This window comes from Monomorium pharaonis, chromosome 5 (assembly GCF_013373865.1).
Source record: "Monomorium pharaonis isolate MP-MQ-018 chromosome 5, ASM1337386v2, whole genome shotgun sequence".
NCBI lineage: Eukaryota > Metazoa > Arthropoda > Insecta > Hymenoptera > Formicidae > Monomorium > Monomorium pharaonis.
Genome location: NC_050471.1, coordinates 16,440,524 through 16,457,308, shown reverse-complemented (window position 1 = coordinate 16,457,308; position 16,785 = coordinate 16,440,524). Strand labels below are relative to the sequence as shown.

At 38.8% G+C, this 16,785-nt stretch overlaps 1 protein-coding gene and 1 long non-coding RNA gene across 8 annotated transcripts in view; both read left to right on the top strand.

Moving 5' to 3' along the window:
* Window positions 1–13,247, top strand: part of LOC105833494 (DNA helicase MCM8) — a 209,574-nt gene extending 196,327 nt beyond the window's left edge. For 6 of the 7 annotated variants that reach the window (XM_036287736.1, XM_036287737.1, XM_036287739.1 and 3 more), the window contains one exon: window positions 13,003–13,246. In XM_036287736.1, coding sequence (XP_036143629.1) covers window positions 13,003–13,203 — 201 coding nt within the window. In that variant the 3' untranslated portion in view covers window positions 13,204–13,246. Of the gene's footprint in view, window positions 1–13,002 lie in introns of all 7 variants that reach the window. The other variant, XM_036287742.1, reaches the window with a different exon arrangement.
* LOC118645878 lies at window positions 9,069–11,531 on the top strand. Its single transcript, XR_004963519.1, has 2 exons — window positions 9,069–11,384; window positions 11,467–11,531. It is a non-coding gene; the product is annotated as an uncharacterized LOC118645878 (long non-coding RNA).
* Window positions 13,248–16,785: the final 3,538 nt, after the last annotated feature.

Sequence of the window (16,785 nt, the reverse complement as noted above, 5' to 3'; positions counted from 1 at the left end):
GCGCATTTCTCGTGAAAAAGATTCATCTACTGGGTAAATAAAAGGGGCTTGTCGAGAACGGAGAACCAAGTACGATTGCCATTTACATGTGATTAGTTCATTTTTGTCGATCTTAATTTCGATAAAATTTGCTCTGTTCTTGCTACAAATTTGCTATAATGCTGTGTATGGCAAGATTTGCCTTGTTCTTGCCACAAATTTGCTATCATGGTGTGTACAGCAATGTTTGCCTTGTTTTTGCTACCAATTTGTTGTTATGCTTTACTAGCAAGTTTTACCCTGTTATTTCCATAAAATGTGCGGCAAGGCTTGTCGTAAAATATTATTTACGACAAGCCTTGCCAGCAGAAGCTAAGCTTAATACGAACTTTGTTGTAATTTTGCTGCAAATGTTTGCTCGAGTTTGCGGCAAACTTCACGCAAAGTTTGCATCATTTTGCTAGCTGGAATATTTTATACTCAGATGTCATTACTCAGTGATTTAAAGAAACATGCAAGTGATCACGCTTATTTTAATAACAAAATTATTTCAATATATAATCTCACTTCTAAAGTGAGTATGCGAGATTCAGTAAAGCACACGGTCTTAAAATTGCTCAGATTGTAGGAAAAAATTTAGTTGAATCTCATTTATGAGAATGCAAAAGGACCGTGCATTTAACAGAGTTATGACGTCACAAGTGAAAATAATCTGAGTTTTGATGTAAATGGAAAGCAGCATATGTTAGATCACATATTGTCTACTCTGTCTTTACTCATTTATCCCCACTTAATCACAATCTATATAGTTAAATTTAGACAGAGAGAGCTACACTCTAGGTATTGCTCTTTTACTCTTGTATTAACGTGCATACGCCTGCAAGATGTGCAGTCTATGAGTATAAGTCTATTGTTTCCGTCTATGGACGGAATTCATAGACCGATCTTATTCAAAATCTATCTTGAGTACGATATTGAGACGTCAATACTATTATTTTATTGATTAAGTAAAGTCTTAAGTCTGTTCGTGGCTAGACTTAAGACGATTCTTGAATTTAAGATCGGCCTATGAATTCCGTCCTAAATGTAGATATAGTATCAGCGCCAAACGTGGATGTAGAACTACGTACCGCATCCATTTTTCGACATTGTTAATAAAATCATTTTTTGGTATGCGTTCGTGCTACATTCACATTTGGGCCAAAGAGTAACACATATGCGCGCAATTCTGATTGTGTTCCATGCTATGTACACAAAATATTGGTAACAGAGTTATTGAGTTTTCATAATATATGTGATCGAGAAGATATAAGAGCGAACGAGATTCAATAAGAAACGAACGAAACAGTAAAAGGAGCGAGCGAGAGATCAACAAGAACGAATGGGACAGTAATAGAAGTGGGCGAGATGAGAACAGTATTAGTCTTTAAATTAGACTTTGAAAATGAACTAATTGTTAATGGTACTTTTTCTTCACCAAAATGTTTGGAAGGTGATTAGAAATAAAATGTGTGTTTGAGACTCGCAATTAATTTCGGAAAGTTGTAAAAAAAGGCATAAAGGTGCGAAACAGGTTTTTTTGCATGTGCAATAAAACGTTAACATTTTACAAAAAAAGTTTCAAATAAAAAATGTAGATTTTGAAAAGACCTACAAAATGAGCCGCGATAAGTTAAAATTGGTTTACGCGTTTAGTTGCAAAAAAATTAAAACCGTCGAAACAAGCTTTTTTCATTATCCATAAAGATTTGAAGATATGGCTTTAAAAATGTGGTACGATATGTCTCTCGCGCTGATGAAAAAGTGTGTAAAATTTTAGCCCAAAATCTTCATTAGTTTTTGCAAGAAGCTATTTGTTTATTACAAACTCGTCTCCAAAGAAATTAATTTCTTTAGCTTTGGCAAGTCACACAGCAACCAACTTGGATGCTTTTTATTCTTTAAGAGTTGTTCTATTATGTACAATTTGGAACAAAGCGATTTTTATAATTTAAACTATTAAAAAATGACTTGAAAAAGTAGGTACGTTTTTTCTTACTAACAAATGGAATAATTTTCAATTTTTTTCATAGAGAATCGGCGCAAAAACTAATCAATAATTTTTATTTTTACACAAATTTTAAAAAAAAACATAATTACTCTATCTCAATTTACAACCAAAATAACTTTTTTTTATTAAAATTCATTGTAGCTTTAATTGTTAACATTAAGAGCTGAAATTTGCACCAAGTCTAGGAGAAGAGTTCAATTTACTGTCTTTAAATTTTAAAATAAATATCTTTAAAAGTTTTGTTTATACAATGTTATAAAGTTGCAACGTATGAGCAAGAACGGTATCTCTTACATAGTTTAATATGTATCCTACGTATGATACGCAATTATACATATGAAACTTCTACAATCATACGTATGAAACTTCTCAAATATGTATCAAACCCAATCTTGGTGCTGTTATTCTCATCTCAATCACTTCTATTACTGTCTCATTCGTTCTTTTTGACCACTTGCTCGCTCCATTTACTGTTTCGCTCGTTCTTGTTAAACATCTCGTTTTCTCTATCTTCTCGCTCGCGCATATTACGAAAAAATTACGAAGGAAACGTAAAAAACATTTTTGTGTGGTTCTTTGTTTATTTAAAAAACAAACAAAATTACCTTTTTAAAAAAATAAAGAAGAGGCGCTAAGTGTATGGTTTTTCTTTAAGGAAAAAAATTACAAATCCATGATATTATTTTTGATTAAATTTAACCTAAGTGATAAATACCTTTATGGTAAGAAAAAAATTACATTAATATATGTATCCAATTACATTAATTTATGTATCCAAATGAATCCAAAATAATACTGTATTAAATTCAACCAAAATAATACATATATAAGTGACATACATATAGTGATAACATACATAAGTCACAAAAATCTAATATGATACTTTGGATAAAATTCAATCTAAGTAATACACATTAACTTTCTCTACAAAAATAATGATATCAAAACATTTTGCACCAATTATAATAATAAATATTTAAATGAACTAAAACATCTACTCTATTATTATTCTTTGGCCAGTATTCATAATTTAGATATTGGCTGTTTTGCGCCCATACAAGGATGTAATGAAGAAGAATAATAATGTAAAGCAGACAAGTAAATATTTTATTATAACTAAATGTTTTATTATAAATATTCTTTCAAAAAATTTGGCGTTGCTAAACCTTTCGAATAAATATATGAGTTGTCCTATATTGATCTCCCTTCCCTCCCCCCCTCCCTCTCGTGCATGTGTATTTGTTTTAGCAACGCCAACTTTTTTGAAAAATTATGAATACTGGCCAAAGAATAGTAATAGAGTAGATGTTTTAGTTCATATAAATATCCATTATTATAATTGGCGCAAAATGTTTTAATATCATTATTTTTGTAGAGAAAGTTAATGTGTATTACGTAGGTTAAATTTTATCCAAAATATTGTTACGTCCGGGTATACTCTTCGACCGCGAGTCGGATCGGTAATATCGATCGGCGGCGGTGGTCAGCTGTTCAGATTTTTGGTATTTTAAAGAACGCAAAATTGCGTGCTTTATTTTAATAATACGACACATAAATACGACACATGATAATTATTCAGTATAGGAGTACATGGGTTTGCGACTTTTCACGCGTAGCGAAATTTACCCACACCCTTCTCTCCTCTGTTTACAGAGCGAAATGGGTGACTTCCTTTTGGACACGTAACGATTGGGCACAGTTCGATTGGATACGCACGATTGGACACCACACGATTGGACATCGCACGATTGGACACCGCACAGTCTTCTAGTGAAAAACATTAAAGGTGGCGTCTACATTAGAAGGTCAAAAAAATCGATTTTTTGCTTAAATCGATAGTATATCATTCGTAGAATCTAATAATGTGGTGTCCAGTCGTGCCGTGTCCAATCATGCGTGTCCAATTGAGCCGTGTTCAAACGGGATACTCCAGAGCAAAACGACGTCCACGCTTGTAGTTTACCACAAGAGTTTGCGATTTCAGATTTGAAATTGTGGCCAAATAGCGACTTTAAAATGTTTGGGTTAGGTTAGGAAAAAATACAGGGGACTCCACCCCTCCCCCCGCTCACACGTTCTGTGCACCACACTTTGTATATGGATTGGCAAATATGCAAATCACGCATTTCATATATTATTAAGTGATTTAAAATATATATATTCTGAAAATTAATAGCAAATTCGGTTGCTTGCACTAGTGCGCACTGAGTGTATATTAAGGCTTATTTATAGTCAATTTTTATATTTAAGAATCATCTTAAATTCTTCTTAAAATACTTCTTAACCAGTAAAATGATCTGTACAACATTCATAGAATTATTTTTTTGATTAAATAGTTTTTGAACATGTATTCTTAAATATAAGAATACTGATGTAAAGTATGTAAACAAGCCTTAGTGCGCACTCAGTGCACACTAGTGCAAGCAATCGAATTCGCTATAAGATAGATAACAGTGATTGTGCAATTTAATTCTTTGTACATCGACATGCGCGGCCTGCTCGCCGTCCTGGGTTACGTAATGAAGACTTATAAATTTCCTACTTATACTGTACCACATGAGGGTGTGACTGTATCTGACACCATATATACAAAATTGTAGTAGATATACATCAATCACAGCATTCTCAGTTCATTGTTCAGTCATTCTCAAAGTATGGTGCAAAGAACGTGTAGGGGAGTTTCGCCTCTCCCTCTGCACCCTCTGCCCGTATTTTTTTCTAACCTAACCTAACCTAACCTTTTTTTTTTTTTTGACGGAGTGGAAATCCTCATGAACGTCGCGGTCAACGACGCGGGCCGGGGGGGGGGGGCGGCGCCGCCATCGTCGACGCGGCGCAGCCCCGCCCGTTCCGTCTCCCGACGTCGCCGCTCTTACCCTCGAGCGGCGCGTCCTCGGTGAGGAGAGGAGGGAGGAAGGCGCGGGGCCCGCCCCTCAAAGAGGAGGCACGCGAGCCCGGGCGCCAGACGCCCCCATTCCCCACCCCACCGACCATCCCGTACACGATTGCGAGAGCGAGGGCCCCGCCCCGGCTATCCAGCGGGGGGGCGAACGAGGGGGAGGCCCGACGCTAATCGCGCCCGGCAGTCCCCCCCCGCAGCCCCCCCATGCCGTCATCCGTCTCCCCTCCGAGCGATCCCCGCATCCCTGAGATGCGCCGGGATCCCCCGGAGGTAGCGGCGACGGCGGCGGCTCTCGTCGCCGCCCCGTCCACTCGCAGAAGGCGAGGAGGGCGGACTCACCTTCCCCCTCCTCACTCTCTCGTCCGCCTCCCTCCGCTCCATGATCACGGAGCAGAAGGAGGCGAACGCCCTCCAGTTTTCCCGGGAGGCGGTCGCCGCCCTCGCGACCGCCCCCAGGGAGAGGTCTGACGGGCGAATGGTCTCCACCATCGCCCGTCTCGCCTCGTCGTGCGCGGGACACGCCGACAGGGCGTGCTGCGCCGAGTCGGCCGCGTCCCCGCACTGATGGCACCTTGGGCCATCCTCCTTACCTATGCGGCACAGGTAGTCCCCGAAGCACCCGTGCCCGGAGACCACTTGCGCCACAGGTAACCCTTCCTCTCGCGACGTCGACCCACCTGTCCAGCAGTGGGCCGACCGTCTCGACTGTCCTTCGGCCGTACCGGAGGTCCCCCGCCAGGAGCCGGCGCTTCCACCGCGCCATCATCTCCCGACGGGCGACCTCCTTCACCTCTTGGACGGCCCGCGCCGTCACCACCCCGCCCTCGCGCAGCCTCACCGCCCTGAGGGCCCAGTACGCGTCGGCCCTAGCCCGCGCGACCAGGTCCCAGGGCGAGACACACGCGAGGACGGCACCCGCCGCCGCCGCCATTGTGCGATACGACCTGGACAGGCGAACGGTCATCCTGCGCTCGACCGAGCGCAGGGGGGCCATCGCCCGGTCCAGGCCGCCATCCCCCCTCCCCTTGCGGGCCCAGATTGGCGCTTCGTAGAGCGCCATGGAGAGGACCACCGACGCGTACAGCTGTCGGGTTTCCCCCCTTGGGCCCCCCACGTTGGGGAGCAGCCGCGACAACGCCGCCGCAGCCCCCCCCAAGCGAGGCGCGAGGCGGGCGAAGTGCTCGCGGTACCGCCCGCGGTCGTCCAGCACCAGGCCCAGGTACCGGATGGAGCGGCCGATCTCCACGCGGCCGCCCCCAACCCGGACGAACCCGGGCCTCGCCCTTCCCGGGCCAAAGGCCATCGCCTCGGTCTTGTTGACCGAGACGCGAAGGCCCAAGGCCTCGATGCGTCCGACCACGGCGGCCACCGCATCACCCGCCCGCGCCTCCGCCTCCCATCTCTCCCCCCCGGTCGCCAGGACCAGTGTGTCGTCCGCGTAACACACCACCCGGCAACCGGGGGGCAGGGGGACCCTGAGGACGCTGTTGAACGCGAGGATCCACAGGAGCGGCCCCAACACCGACCCCTGCGGAACCCCGCGCGTCACCGGGACCCGGCGAACCGGCTCACCAGGTCCCGCCCCCACCAACAGCCATCTGTTGGAGAGGTAACTCCGCACCACCCTACGGAGGTACGGAGGCACCCCTCCCCTCCTCAGGGCCCCCCTGATGTGGCACCAAGGGAGGGAGTTAAACGCGTTTTTAATGTCTAGGGACACCGCGATTAACCCCCCCCCCTCCTCCATGCCACGGACCCCACCATCGACTCCACCTCCCCGATGGCGTCGATGGTGGACCTTCTCCGCCTGAAGCCGAACTGGGACTCGTGCAATCCACGAGTCCCGCCGGCCTCCAGGCACCGCGTGATCCGCGAGGCCAATACCTTCTCGAGCACCTTCCCGAGCTCGCCCAACAGGCAGATCGGGCGGTAGCCCGAGGGGTCCCCGGGCGGCCTGCCCTCCTTCGGGAGGAGCACGAGGCGCGCCTCCTTCCACACCTCGGGGAAGACCCCCTCCTCCAGGCACGCGTCGTAGACCCGGCGGAGGAGGCCCCCCAGCAGGCCACCCGAACAGGCGATAACCCGCCCAGGGATGCCCTCCGGTCCGGGGGCCTTCACCCCCCCCCCCTCCCCGGAGTCGCCCGATGGCCTCGCGGATCTCGCTCGCGGAGACCCTCCACCTCTCGCCGCCCGGAGGGGGTCCCCGTCGGCCCCGCCCGGACAGCGACGGCCCGGCCTCCGCCGGGTCCGCCGGGAAGAGAGTCTCCACGATCTCCCTCATTGGATCCCCTTCCCCTCCGTCCCGCGGGGGAGGAGGGGCCCCGCTCCCCCGCACCAACTTACCCATGATGATCCGGTAGGGTCTTCCCCACGGATCGTCGTCGATGGTGCGGAGGAGCTCCCCCCAGGCCCTACTTTTGGCCGCGGCTATTGCGCGGCCCAGGAGCCTCCTTGCGGCCCTGTACCCATCCCAGGCCCCCTCGACGGCGGCGAGGAGCCCGGGCGACGGGGAGGAACCTCTCCTCCTCTTGGCTCTCGTCCAGCCCCTTCTGGAACCTAACCTAACCTAACCTAACCTAACCTAAACATTTTAAAGTCGCTATTTGGCCACAATTTCAAATTTGAAGTCGCAAACCCTTGTGGTAAAGTACATACGTTTTCTTAATAAAAACATATTTTGTTAAGAAATAACTGTGTCAGTTAAGTCGTAATTTACAATCAACAAAGTACGAACCGTGCTTTTGCGCACTTCTGCTCAGGACATCCCTACCGACGAGGTGGGTGCAGGAGGGGTTCTCCCCCCCCCCCCCATTACACTCGCCCGTATATGTGTGACCACATACAGTGTGTCATATCGTATTTATTAAACTTTTTTTGTTAATAAGTTTTTGTTAATAAATGTGTGTAATTCAGAAACTAAGGCCGAGCGGCGGTAACATGTATAGGGAAAAGTTGTTCAGAATAATGTAACACATTCAATGGTCATCAAAATTGGTGAGAAATCACTAATGTAAATAATTACTTAAATTTTTGTTTTTTGTATAAAATTCTTACGTGCGTATTATGTTACCGTTTGTACTTTAATTGTGGAAAAGGATTTTTAATTCTGTAAATACAATTAAAAGATTAACGAATTAAAAATAATTAAAATAATCGGTAAAACAGGACAGCTTTAGCATCTTTTTAAATTTATTAGTTTAGTTACAGGCTAGAACAAGTTTCAGTGAATCCTTTTATTTATTTTTTGAATAAATAAAGAACCACACAAAAATGTTATTTATATTTTTTTTGTAATTTTTCCTTCGTAATGTGTGCGAGTGAGAAGATAGAGCAAACGAGATGTTTAACAAGAACGAGCGAAATAGTAAAAGGAGCGAGCAAAAGATTAAAAAGAATGAATGAGAATAATAGAAGTGAGTAAGATGAGAATAACATTGTTTTTTTATATAAACTTCTTACGTGCGCATTATGTTACCATTTGTACTTTAATTGTGAAAAAATATTTTTGATTCTGTAAATACAATTAAAAGATTAGCGAATTGAAAATAACCAAATTAATCGGTAAAACAGAATAGTTTTAGCATTTCCTTAACAAAAAAATAACTATTGATTAAAATAAGAGTGGAGAGTGAAAAACTATTATTGATATAAAAAGTACTTTATAAAATCAATTTTGCAACAAATTTTTATAAACAAATTATTGAAAATTGATTGTATGAACTAATTATACCAATCGGAAAAATAACAAAAGAAATGTGTGTATATTACATTTTTTGTGTCGTTCTTTAATTATGCAAAAAATAAATTTGTTTACAACAATGTTACAAAATTTTTAAAGCTCAAAATGTTGCACAAAATAAAATTATTTTCAAATTATTTAATTAATTTAATTAATTTTTTTAAATTACATATTAACGATCCATATAAAAAATACTAAATATAATAATTTGGGTAATTATTTAGAATAACGGACTACCTTCTGATGTCAATGACCTTGACACATATTATCAAGGTCATCATCTTGAGTAATGTTATAAAGGTTTTACTTAGCGCTCGTTATTTGTTAAAAAGTTATAAACAAAAAAGTTTGAAAAATGAGATGTAATTATTTTGATGTGATATATATTTATATCATTTATATATCTATACATTTATATATATGATATAATTATTCCGAACTACAGCTCCACCTCCAAATGGGCTGAAATTTTTTGTAATGGTTTCTTATGGTTACAGAGTAATGTAAATAATAATTTTAAGTTGGGGGAAGAAACGAGAAAAAATTTATATACAAAAAAGAGTTTAAAATGTAATGATTGTTTTCTGATTAATGTGGAATGAAAGTCGTTCTCTCAAGGGTACAGACACGCACGCACGTACACACACGGGAAGGGTGCAATGGAGACCGCACCCACCCCGTCGGTAAGAGTACCCTAAGTAGAAGTGTGCAAAAGTACGGTGCGTACTTTGTTGAGAAATAACTGTATGTTAGTTAAGTCATAATTTATCATCAACTTTTACGCACCGTACCCAGGTACGCATATCTATCCAAAACACCCTTATTGCAAAGGTGCGCGAGGAGGGTTGAAGGCCTCCCTGCACCCCCCGTGTGTTTGTATCTCTGGAAGGACGAATTTCATCCCGCATTAATCAGAAAACAATGATACATTTCTTAATCTTTTTTATTTATATCTTTAACAAATAACGAGCGCCGAGTAAAACCTTTATAACATTACTCGGGATGATAACCTTGATAATATATGTCAAGGTCATTGACATCAGGAGGTGGTTATTCTAAATAATTACCATAATTTGTTAGTAGTTTCTAAATTTTCTAAAAAAGTTGTTGGTCTTAAGACTTGCATTACATTAGCGAGTAAGACAGTAAGAGAGACGAGCGAGATGAGAATAACATTTTTTACAAGGAAGCCTGATACGATTCTTGAGTTTTCAGCATGTTGTTATTCTCATTTCAGTAACTTTTGTTACTGTCCCATTTGTTTTTGGTGATCTCTTGCTTGCTCCTTTTACTGTTTTGCTCGTTTTTATTGAATGTCTCGTTTGCTCTTATACCTTCTCGCACGCACATAGGGGAACTTGGAGCAGAAAGGGATAGCTGGATAAAATAGGACAGTACTATTATTTTTATCAAATTATCTTACCAGAAGACATATAGAAACTAGATAAAAAAACACAGACAAGACATTAAAAGACATGAAAGTAATCATTTTATCATTAATAAGCATTGGGTATCGCAGAATTATGACTTCAATTGGTCAACACCTGAAATTTTACATAATGAAAAGAGAAATCGCGGAGATGTTTTTCATAAAAAAACACTATCAATGCACAAAGAGACACGGAGAATTTAAACTCCATTTATGACCGAATCATTAAGTCTGCTTAATTGTATCTAAACACATTTATTTCGTTACTTATTTATTTATATTACATTCTGACATTGCGCTTAAAAATTTTTATGTTTGTCATTTGAATCAGTCTCTTGTTGGGAGTTTATTGTACTGGTCGTGATTTTAACCGCAGTGATTTTTCTCATAAAAAACTTATTTCACATTTTTTAACGACTAACGTACATATAATTTACTTTGACAATGCAACATTATCACAAAGATTGACTACATCCATGCAGAGACTCATTGACTTACATGACACACAAGCATGTGAGTTACAGACACATTACATTATCTATTTTATCAACATCATTTTAAAGAAATATGTTTTTAATTTTGACTTCATGATTTATTAGCACAAGTCATGACGAAAAGGTTCCACGAATGTTTTATTTATAAATCTCTTTTAAGTTGAATTTCCTACATTATAGTGAAGGCAGTTATAAAGGAAAATTCCGTTTATCGTCATTTATTTTACATACACAACAGTTTCGCTTCCTTACATTTTACATACATTTATTGTGAACTCTTTATACGCTTATGAATCATATATTTATATTTATAGAGCTCACTTGAGAAGGACCTAAAACAAGGGTCGAAGTGTCGTGTTAATTTTTAATTAATAAATTAGCCAGTTAGGTCGTCCAAAATAATTCACTATTGATTTTTATTCACTGGCGAATTAAATATTACCTTTGGGAACTATTATTTTTATTGCATAATGTCACAACCTTGCAGAAAATCGTTACACTTAACAAAGTTGCTTCAGTTTTATCACGATCTGTTGAAGCAGTTCAAATTTTTCGCACTATGCAATGAAAATAATAGTACTGTCCCATTATACTCCGCTATTCTATTCTGCTCCAGGTTCCTCTATTACCAAAAAATCAATAATTCTGTTACCGACATTTTGTGTACATAGCACGGAACATAACCAAAATGCAATGCGTTGCGCAAATGTATGTTACTCTTTGACTCAAACATGAATGTAGGACGGATGCACAACCAAAGATTTTATTGACAGCATCAAAAAGTAGATGTGGTATGTGGTTCTACATACACGTTTGACGCTGATGCTACATCCACATTAGAGATCCTATATATAAAAGATTAATTTTCTTAAGGAGTCGCAAGGATTGGTATTGGCCAGAAAATGGTTCCACTAATGGGGAACCTTGCTAATCAAGAACAGAGAGAGAGAGAGAGAGAGAGAGAGAAACATGTAACGTATGTCATATACATATATGCATAATTACAACTATTTTTTGGGAAAATGTCCAATCTCTTACATAGGATCTGTAATCCACATTTTGGTCGCACGAAAAAGGTAGAAATGGTGTCCTTCGGCGTAAAAATTGGGGATCGCGCCGGTGTTGCATTCTTTACTAACGCCGCACGCTCAAGAAAGATAGAATTATGATGACTGAGAAGACGTGATACTGATTTGCCGGTATCCAATATTTCACTCGCACTCGATACTAATGACGTCTCTCGCTTGAGTGCGAGTGAAACAGATATTGGACACTGACAAATCGGTATCACGTCTTTTCAGTCATCATAATTCTATCTTTCTTGAGCATGCGGCGTTAGTAAAGGATGCAACACCGGCGCGATCTTCAATTTTTTCGCTCCTCCCCATCTTACTTCACCGCGCGTGCAGTAACATGTACGGCGCTTCATGTGTGTGTGGATGATCGCCGCGCTGAACTCCGAGACACCATTTCTGCCGGTGCGTGTACATATATTACATATATGAAAAGGCCGCGGTGGCCGCTCTCAGGTTTCTCTGGTGACAATTGAGTTTCAAAATCCCTTAATATTTTGAAAAATGTGCATTTTGAAAAAAAAAGTTATACAAAAATTATAAGATTTTATATGATACATTACATAGCAATATTATTATGGTCTTGAATAGTATTGCCAAAGTCACGTAAAGGTCACTAATATTTTTACAGTAGAAATTATAATTTGTATACTCTGGTCTCATCATTGCATCACCATAATGTTATATACTCTTCCTAATATTCTTGTCGTTTGATTTTTTGTAAATCTATATTTTAATACGACAATAAGTTTATCTTAATGTTGTTGTTTATTTCTTAATATTTTTATTTTAATATTTGATTAAATTGAATAATTTGTCAGATTATTATATGACTTAATTTTTGTTTTAAGATTTAACGTTGTTTCTTAATCACTTCAAACATTGTATAAATTGTGACACATATAGTTATAAAGAAAGATTGTAGACATTAACTTTTTTAACTTTCATATGTATTTATAAAGGGTATTTTTTGTTCTTGGTATAAAGTCTAATTTACATACATTAATATATATATTTTAATTCTAGAAAAGAATTTTCAAATCTATAAAGACACGAGTTATTTGTAGTAAATATTTACAAATTAATGTAAAGAAGAGAAAGCGGTTCTGAATTAGATATGGGGTTATGGAAATATTTAAACATTTATAATTAAAAAGCCTAACTTTGATTTTACGCCGTTTTATTATTCTTGATTTTTATTTTATTTATATCATTTAGAATTATTATTGAAATTTTTCCTTGTCCATTACCGAACATATAGTAAATTATTCATATTTATAAAAATGTTTAAGTATTTACAGCATTTTACATTTTTTATTTATTTTCTTTTTTACAGATAAAAATGTTTATGAAGATATTGGAAAAAAAAGTCAGTGCAGACAAAGAACAAATATTTTCAGTGAAAAATTTGGAAGCACTTGCCACATCCGAAGCTATTGCAATAAGTGATTTTAATGCTTTAATTTCAAAATTAAATGAAGAAGGTGTTTTATTAAAAATTAGAAAAGATACATATAAATTTATTTCTACCTCATAATGCATATAACATTTATATAAAGTATAATACAAAATATATTTTTCTAATATATGAACATGTATAATATTGAAGTATTAATTTTGTAACACAAATATAAATTTAATTTTCGACATTTATTTTTATTACATAGCAGTTGCATTTACAAAATATTATTGATGTAAGTAAATATTATTGTATTTTTTATTAAACTGGAACACTACATTGCGCGCGCTTCGCGCGCGCTATTTAGCCATTTTATATTAAACGTTGCACTTATTCTTCTTCTGTATTTATATTCAGTTTATATACAAATAATTTTATTTTTAAATGTTTTTTATTTATTCTTATTTCTTCTCTCTAAAACTCTCTTCCTCACTAGCTGTGTCTTCTTCTAATTACTTACCAAACGTAATCTCTTGCTTTATATTTTTATGTTGTTCAATATTACTCTCACACACTATAATATATTTAATCCCCTTCTCTATCTCACGCTCTCTAACTCTCCCTCCCCCCCTCTCTCTCTCTCTCTGTACACTTTCCTTTCCTTCTATCTTTTAAATAAGAATCATCCTCTGCCAAAAACGTAAAATACGCGATCTGTTAAAAGTTTAAAAGATATATTAAAAAGAAATATATATTTATTTAAAAATTACCTGTTATTTCTCTTTATTTCTTATTTCTAAAACTCTCTTACTCACTGTGTCTCCTTCTAATTACTTGCCAAACGTAATCTTTCGCTCTCTCTTCTTTAAACTCTTAATAATCTATCTACATATCTTTCCAATCAAACTTCTTTCTTTCTCAAAGATATACTTTTTTAAAAATAAATTTTTTAATTAAATTAAATTATAAATTATAATACATTTTCAAGTTGTTTCTAACTTCAAACTTCTTCTATTGTCAGTCAATATACGCTTAAACTATTGTTACGTCCGGCAGACTCCACGATTTCCCTTCATCGGAGAAACAAATAAGATTACAAAAGAAATTCCGTTTCAATGGTCTCCTAATTTTTTATGCGTCTAGGATTAGTCTGTTAGAAACGTGACGATAAACATGGATGGACGAAACGACCATGTTAATAATTTCAACTTCTTTTAAATATCGAGTCAACAAACAATAAATTCTGAACGTAGAAATACAAAAACAAATTCGTGTTCGAAGCAAGGTTTCACGTTTCCTCCCCAAAAAATGAGCAATAAAGAATTCAAACATTAACAAAAAATAAATAACTGTTTTCTCTATCTGCAAACCATATCGTAGCACGTCTAGCACGATAAAGAATTATTTATCTTTTTAAACCCGAAGGGAAGATAACCTACGCGATAGGTTGAATCCCTTTGATAAAATTAAAGAAATGTGGGAGGAAACAGAGAAACTTTCGACAGATTACTCAACGTATGATTGGTCAAAAAGAAAAAATTATTTCTCCAATAAGAAAACTTAAAATTCTCCCAACACACAATCCTGAAAAAGAGTCCTACCAATTAGAATATTTGAACCACCATCTGGAAAATTCTCTCTCTGTAAGACTCTGTATATATAATACCAAATCTTGAAGAGAACTAAGGAATAATTAGAAGTTGAGAATAAGATTAGTGAGAGTCATCACACGCAGAAAGTTAGTCAGTAAGCAGTTAGTTATCCAGTTAGTTAGTGAGTCAGTTAGTTAGTTAAAGAAAACAGCAGTGATGAAAATAACAGTAGGAGAGTAATATGAAGTTAGTAAAAGATTGCATAGCGAAAGTTGTAACAGAATATAATTATGTAGAATCAGTGCGCGAATAGAGTGCTGTTCCATCCGGTCAAGAAATCTATTCGATTTCGACAGATTTGTTCGAGAACCAGTAATGAGTAAGTCCCATAATCACAATTTTTTTCTTTTGTTTTTACGTTACTCATCTACTTCTTTCCGTTTTCAAGTCTTTAAGAGCCACCCCTATGAGTAAGTCCCACGATCATGTACTCCCTTCCGTTTTAATTCTTTAAGACACGCTTTTATTATTTATAAATAATTCTTTCTTAGAGTTTTTCGTCCCCCTTCTTTCCCCGAGTTCCGCCCTCTCATTCTCCGATCCGTGAGGACTCACTACGAGTCCCTCCGCCCTCTAATACTCCGATCCGCGAGGACTCACCCCGAGTTCCTCTTCTCATGTCTTTCCTCATTAGCTCCCCGGAGCCAACTAACGAATTTCCCCCCTCTCCCCTGCGCCGTCCGATTCAAGTATCGAAATTTTGGAAGAATTCGACTATTTCCTTATTCCGCGTTTACCGTTATAACTATAGAATTAAAATGAAAAAATCTTTTTGTTCCCCTTTCTCAGCCCACCACATACTTATATATAACATCTGTACAACTATATACATACTCACTATGTGTTTTAAATTTGATTATACCACCGTTATTACAAAATTTTCAAATCACGACTTCAGCGTTTATTTGTATTTTTTTTTATTATTTTGTTATTAGAATAAATACTTTTGTTAATTTTATGTAAAACTTCATCATTTATTTAAGTTTTTACGACCTCCCCTTATCCCGAACAAAGATAACACTTGGTCCGATCCTGACTTAAAGCGATTCAATTTGTTGACTCAAAACTTGGATCGACGGACGCACAACTCAAAAACGGGTTATAACAAGCTTACCGGCAAGCTCACCCACATTTTTCAGTCGCAAAAAGTGCGTTCGACTCGAGGCATCTACTCTCTCTTAATTTGTGTGCCTACGGGAATTCTACATTTTGTTACGTCCTTCCCTGCCTTACCTGTTCTCCCTGAAATATCCTTCCTACGAAATAAATAGAGTTAAATCCTGTAAGGTTGGACGTAACACTATATATCTACCTATCTCTTTTCTATTCTACTAAGGAAAGAATACAGAAATATTATTGCGCAAAATCTCAAATTCCTAAATACCTAATATTATACCTTATTATTACAGCATCTCTCTCTCTCTCTCCCCCCCTCCCTCTCTCTCCCCTCCCTCTTTCCCTCTCTCCCTTTCTCCCCCCCCCCCGTTGCGTGATGGACGTGTCAAAGATCGCTCTGCAAATGCAGTTAATTTAAAGTGATTAAGAAGTAAAAGAAAATTATAAAAAGGTGTCGTGGCTGTAAAAATACGCGTAAGGACCAAATAGGACCAAAGTTTTCTAGCGAGAGTGCGTGGATCTGAGAATGCGCAAAATCAGTGTATTTTCCATGCGGGTCATACATGTCGCAACAGGTAGACATTTATAGTGACGTGTATATTAATTAAAGTTACGTACGTGAGTGGGCGCCCGTATCGATAGGATTGGCATCAGCCGATACCTACTAATATGGTCGATGAATATGCGGAATATAGATGTGCCGCATGTAAGAAGGAAATAAAAAGTCAGGTCGTGACATGTAAGTCATGTGTCAAATTTTTTTTCCATCCAGGATGTGCAAGTAAACATAAGGTGTATGACAGAAATCGAGAATATGTGTCTTGTCCTGGCCCATATGAGAAGTTCACAGTAGACAGTGAAAAAGATATAGATGTGAAAAAAACACCAATACAGACGGGAAGCGGAAGAGAAAGACTAAGTTCTACAGGATCGACAGGAAGTGGCGGAAGCA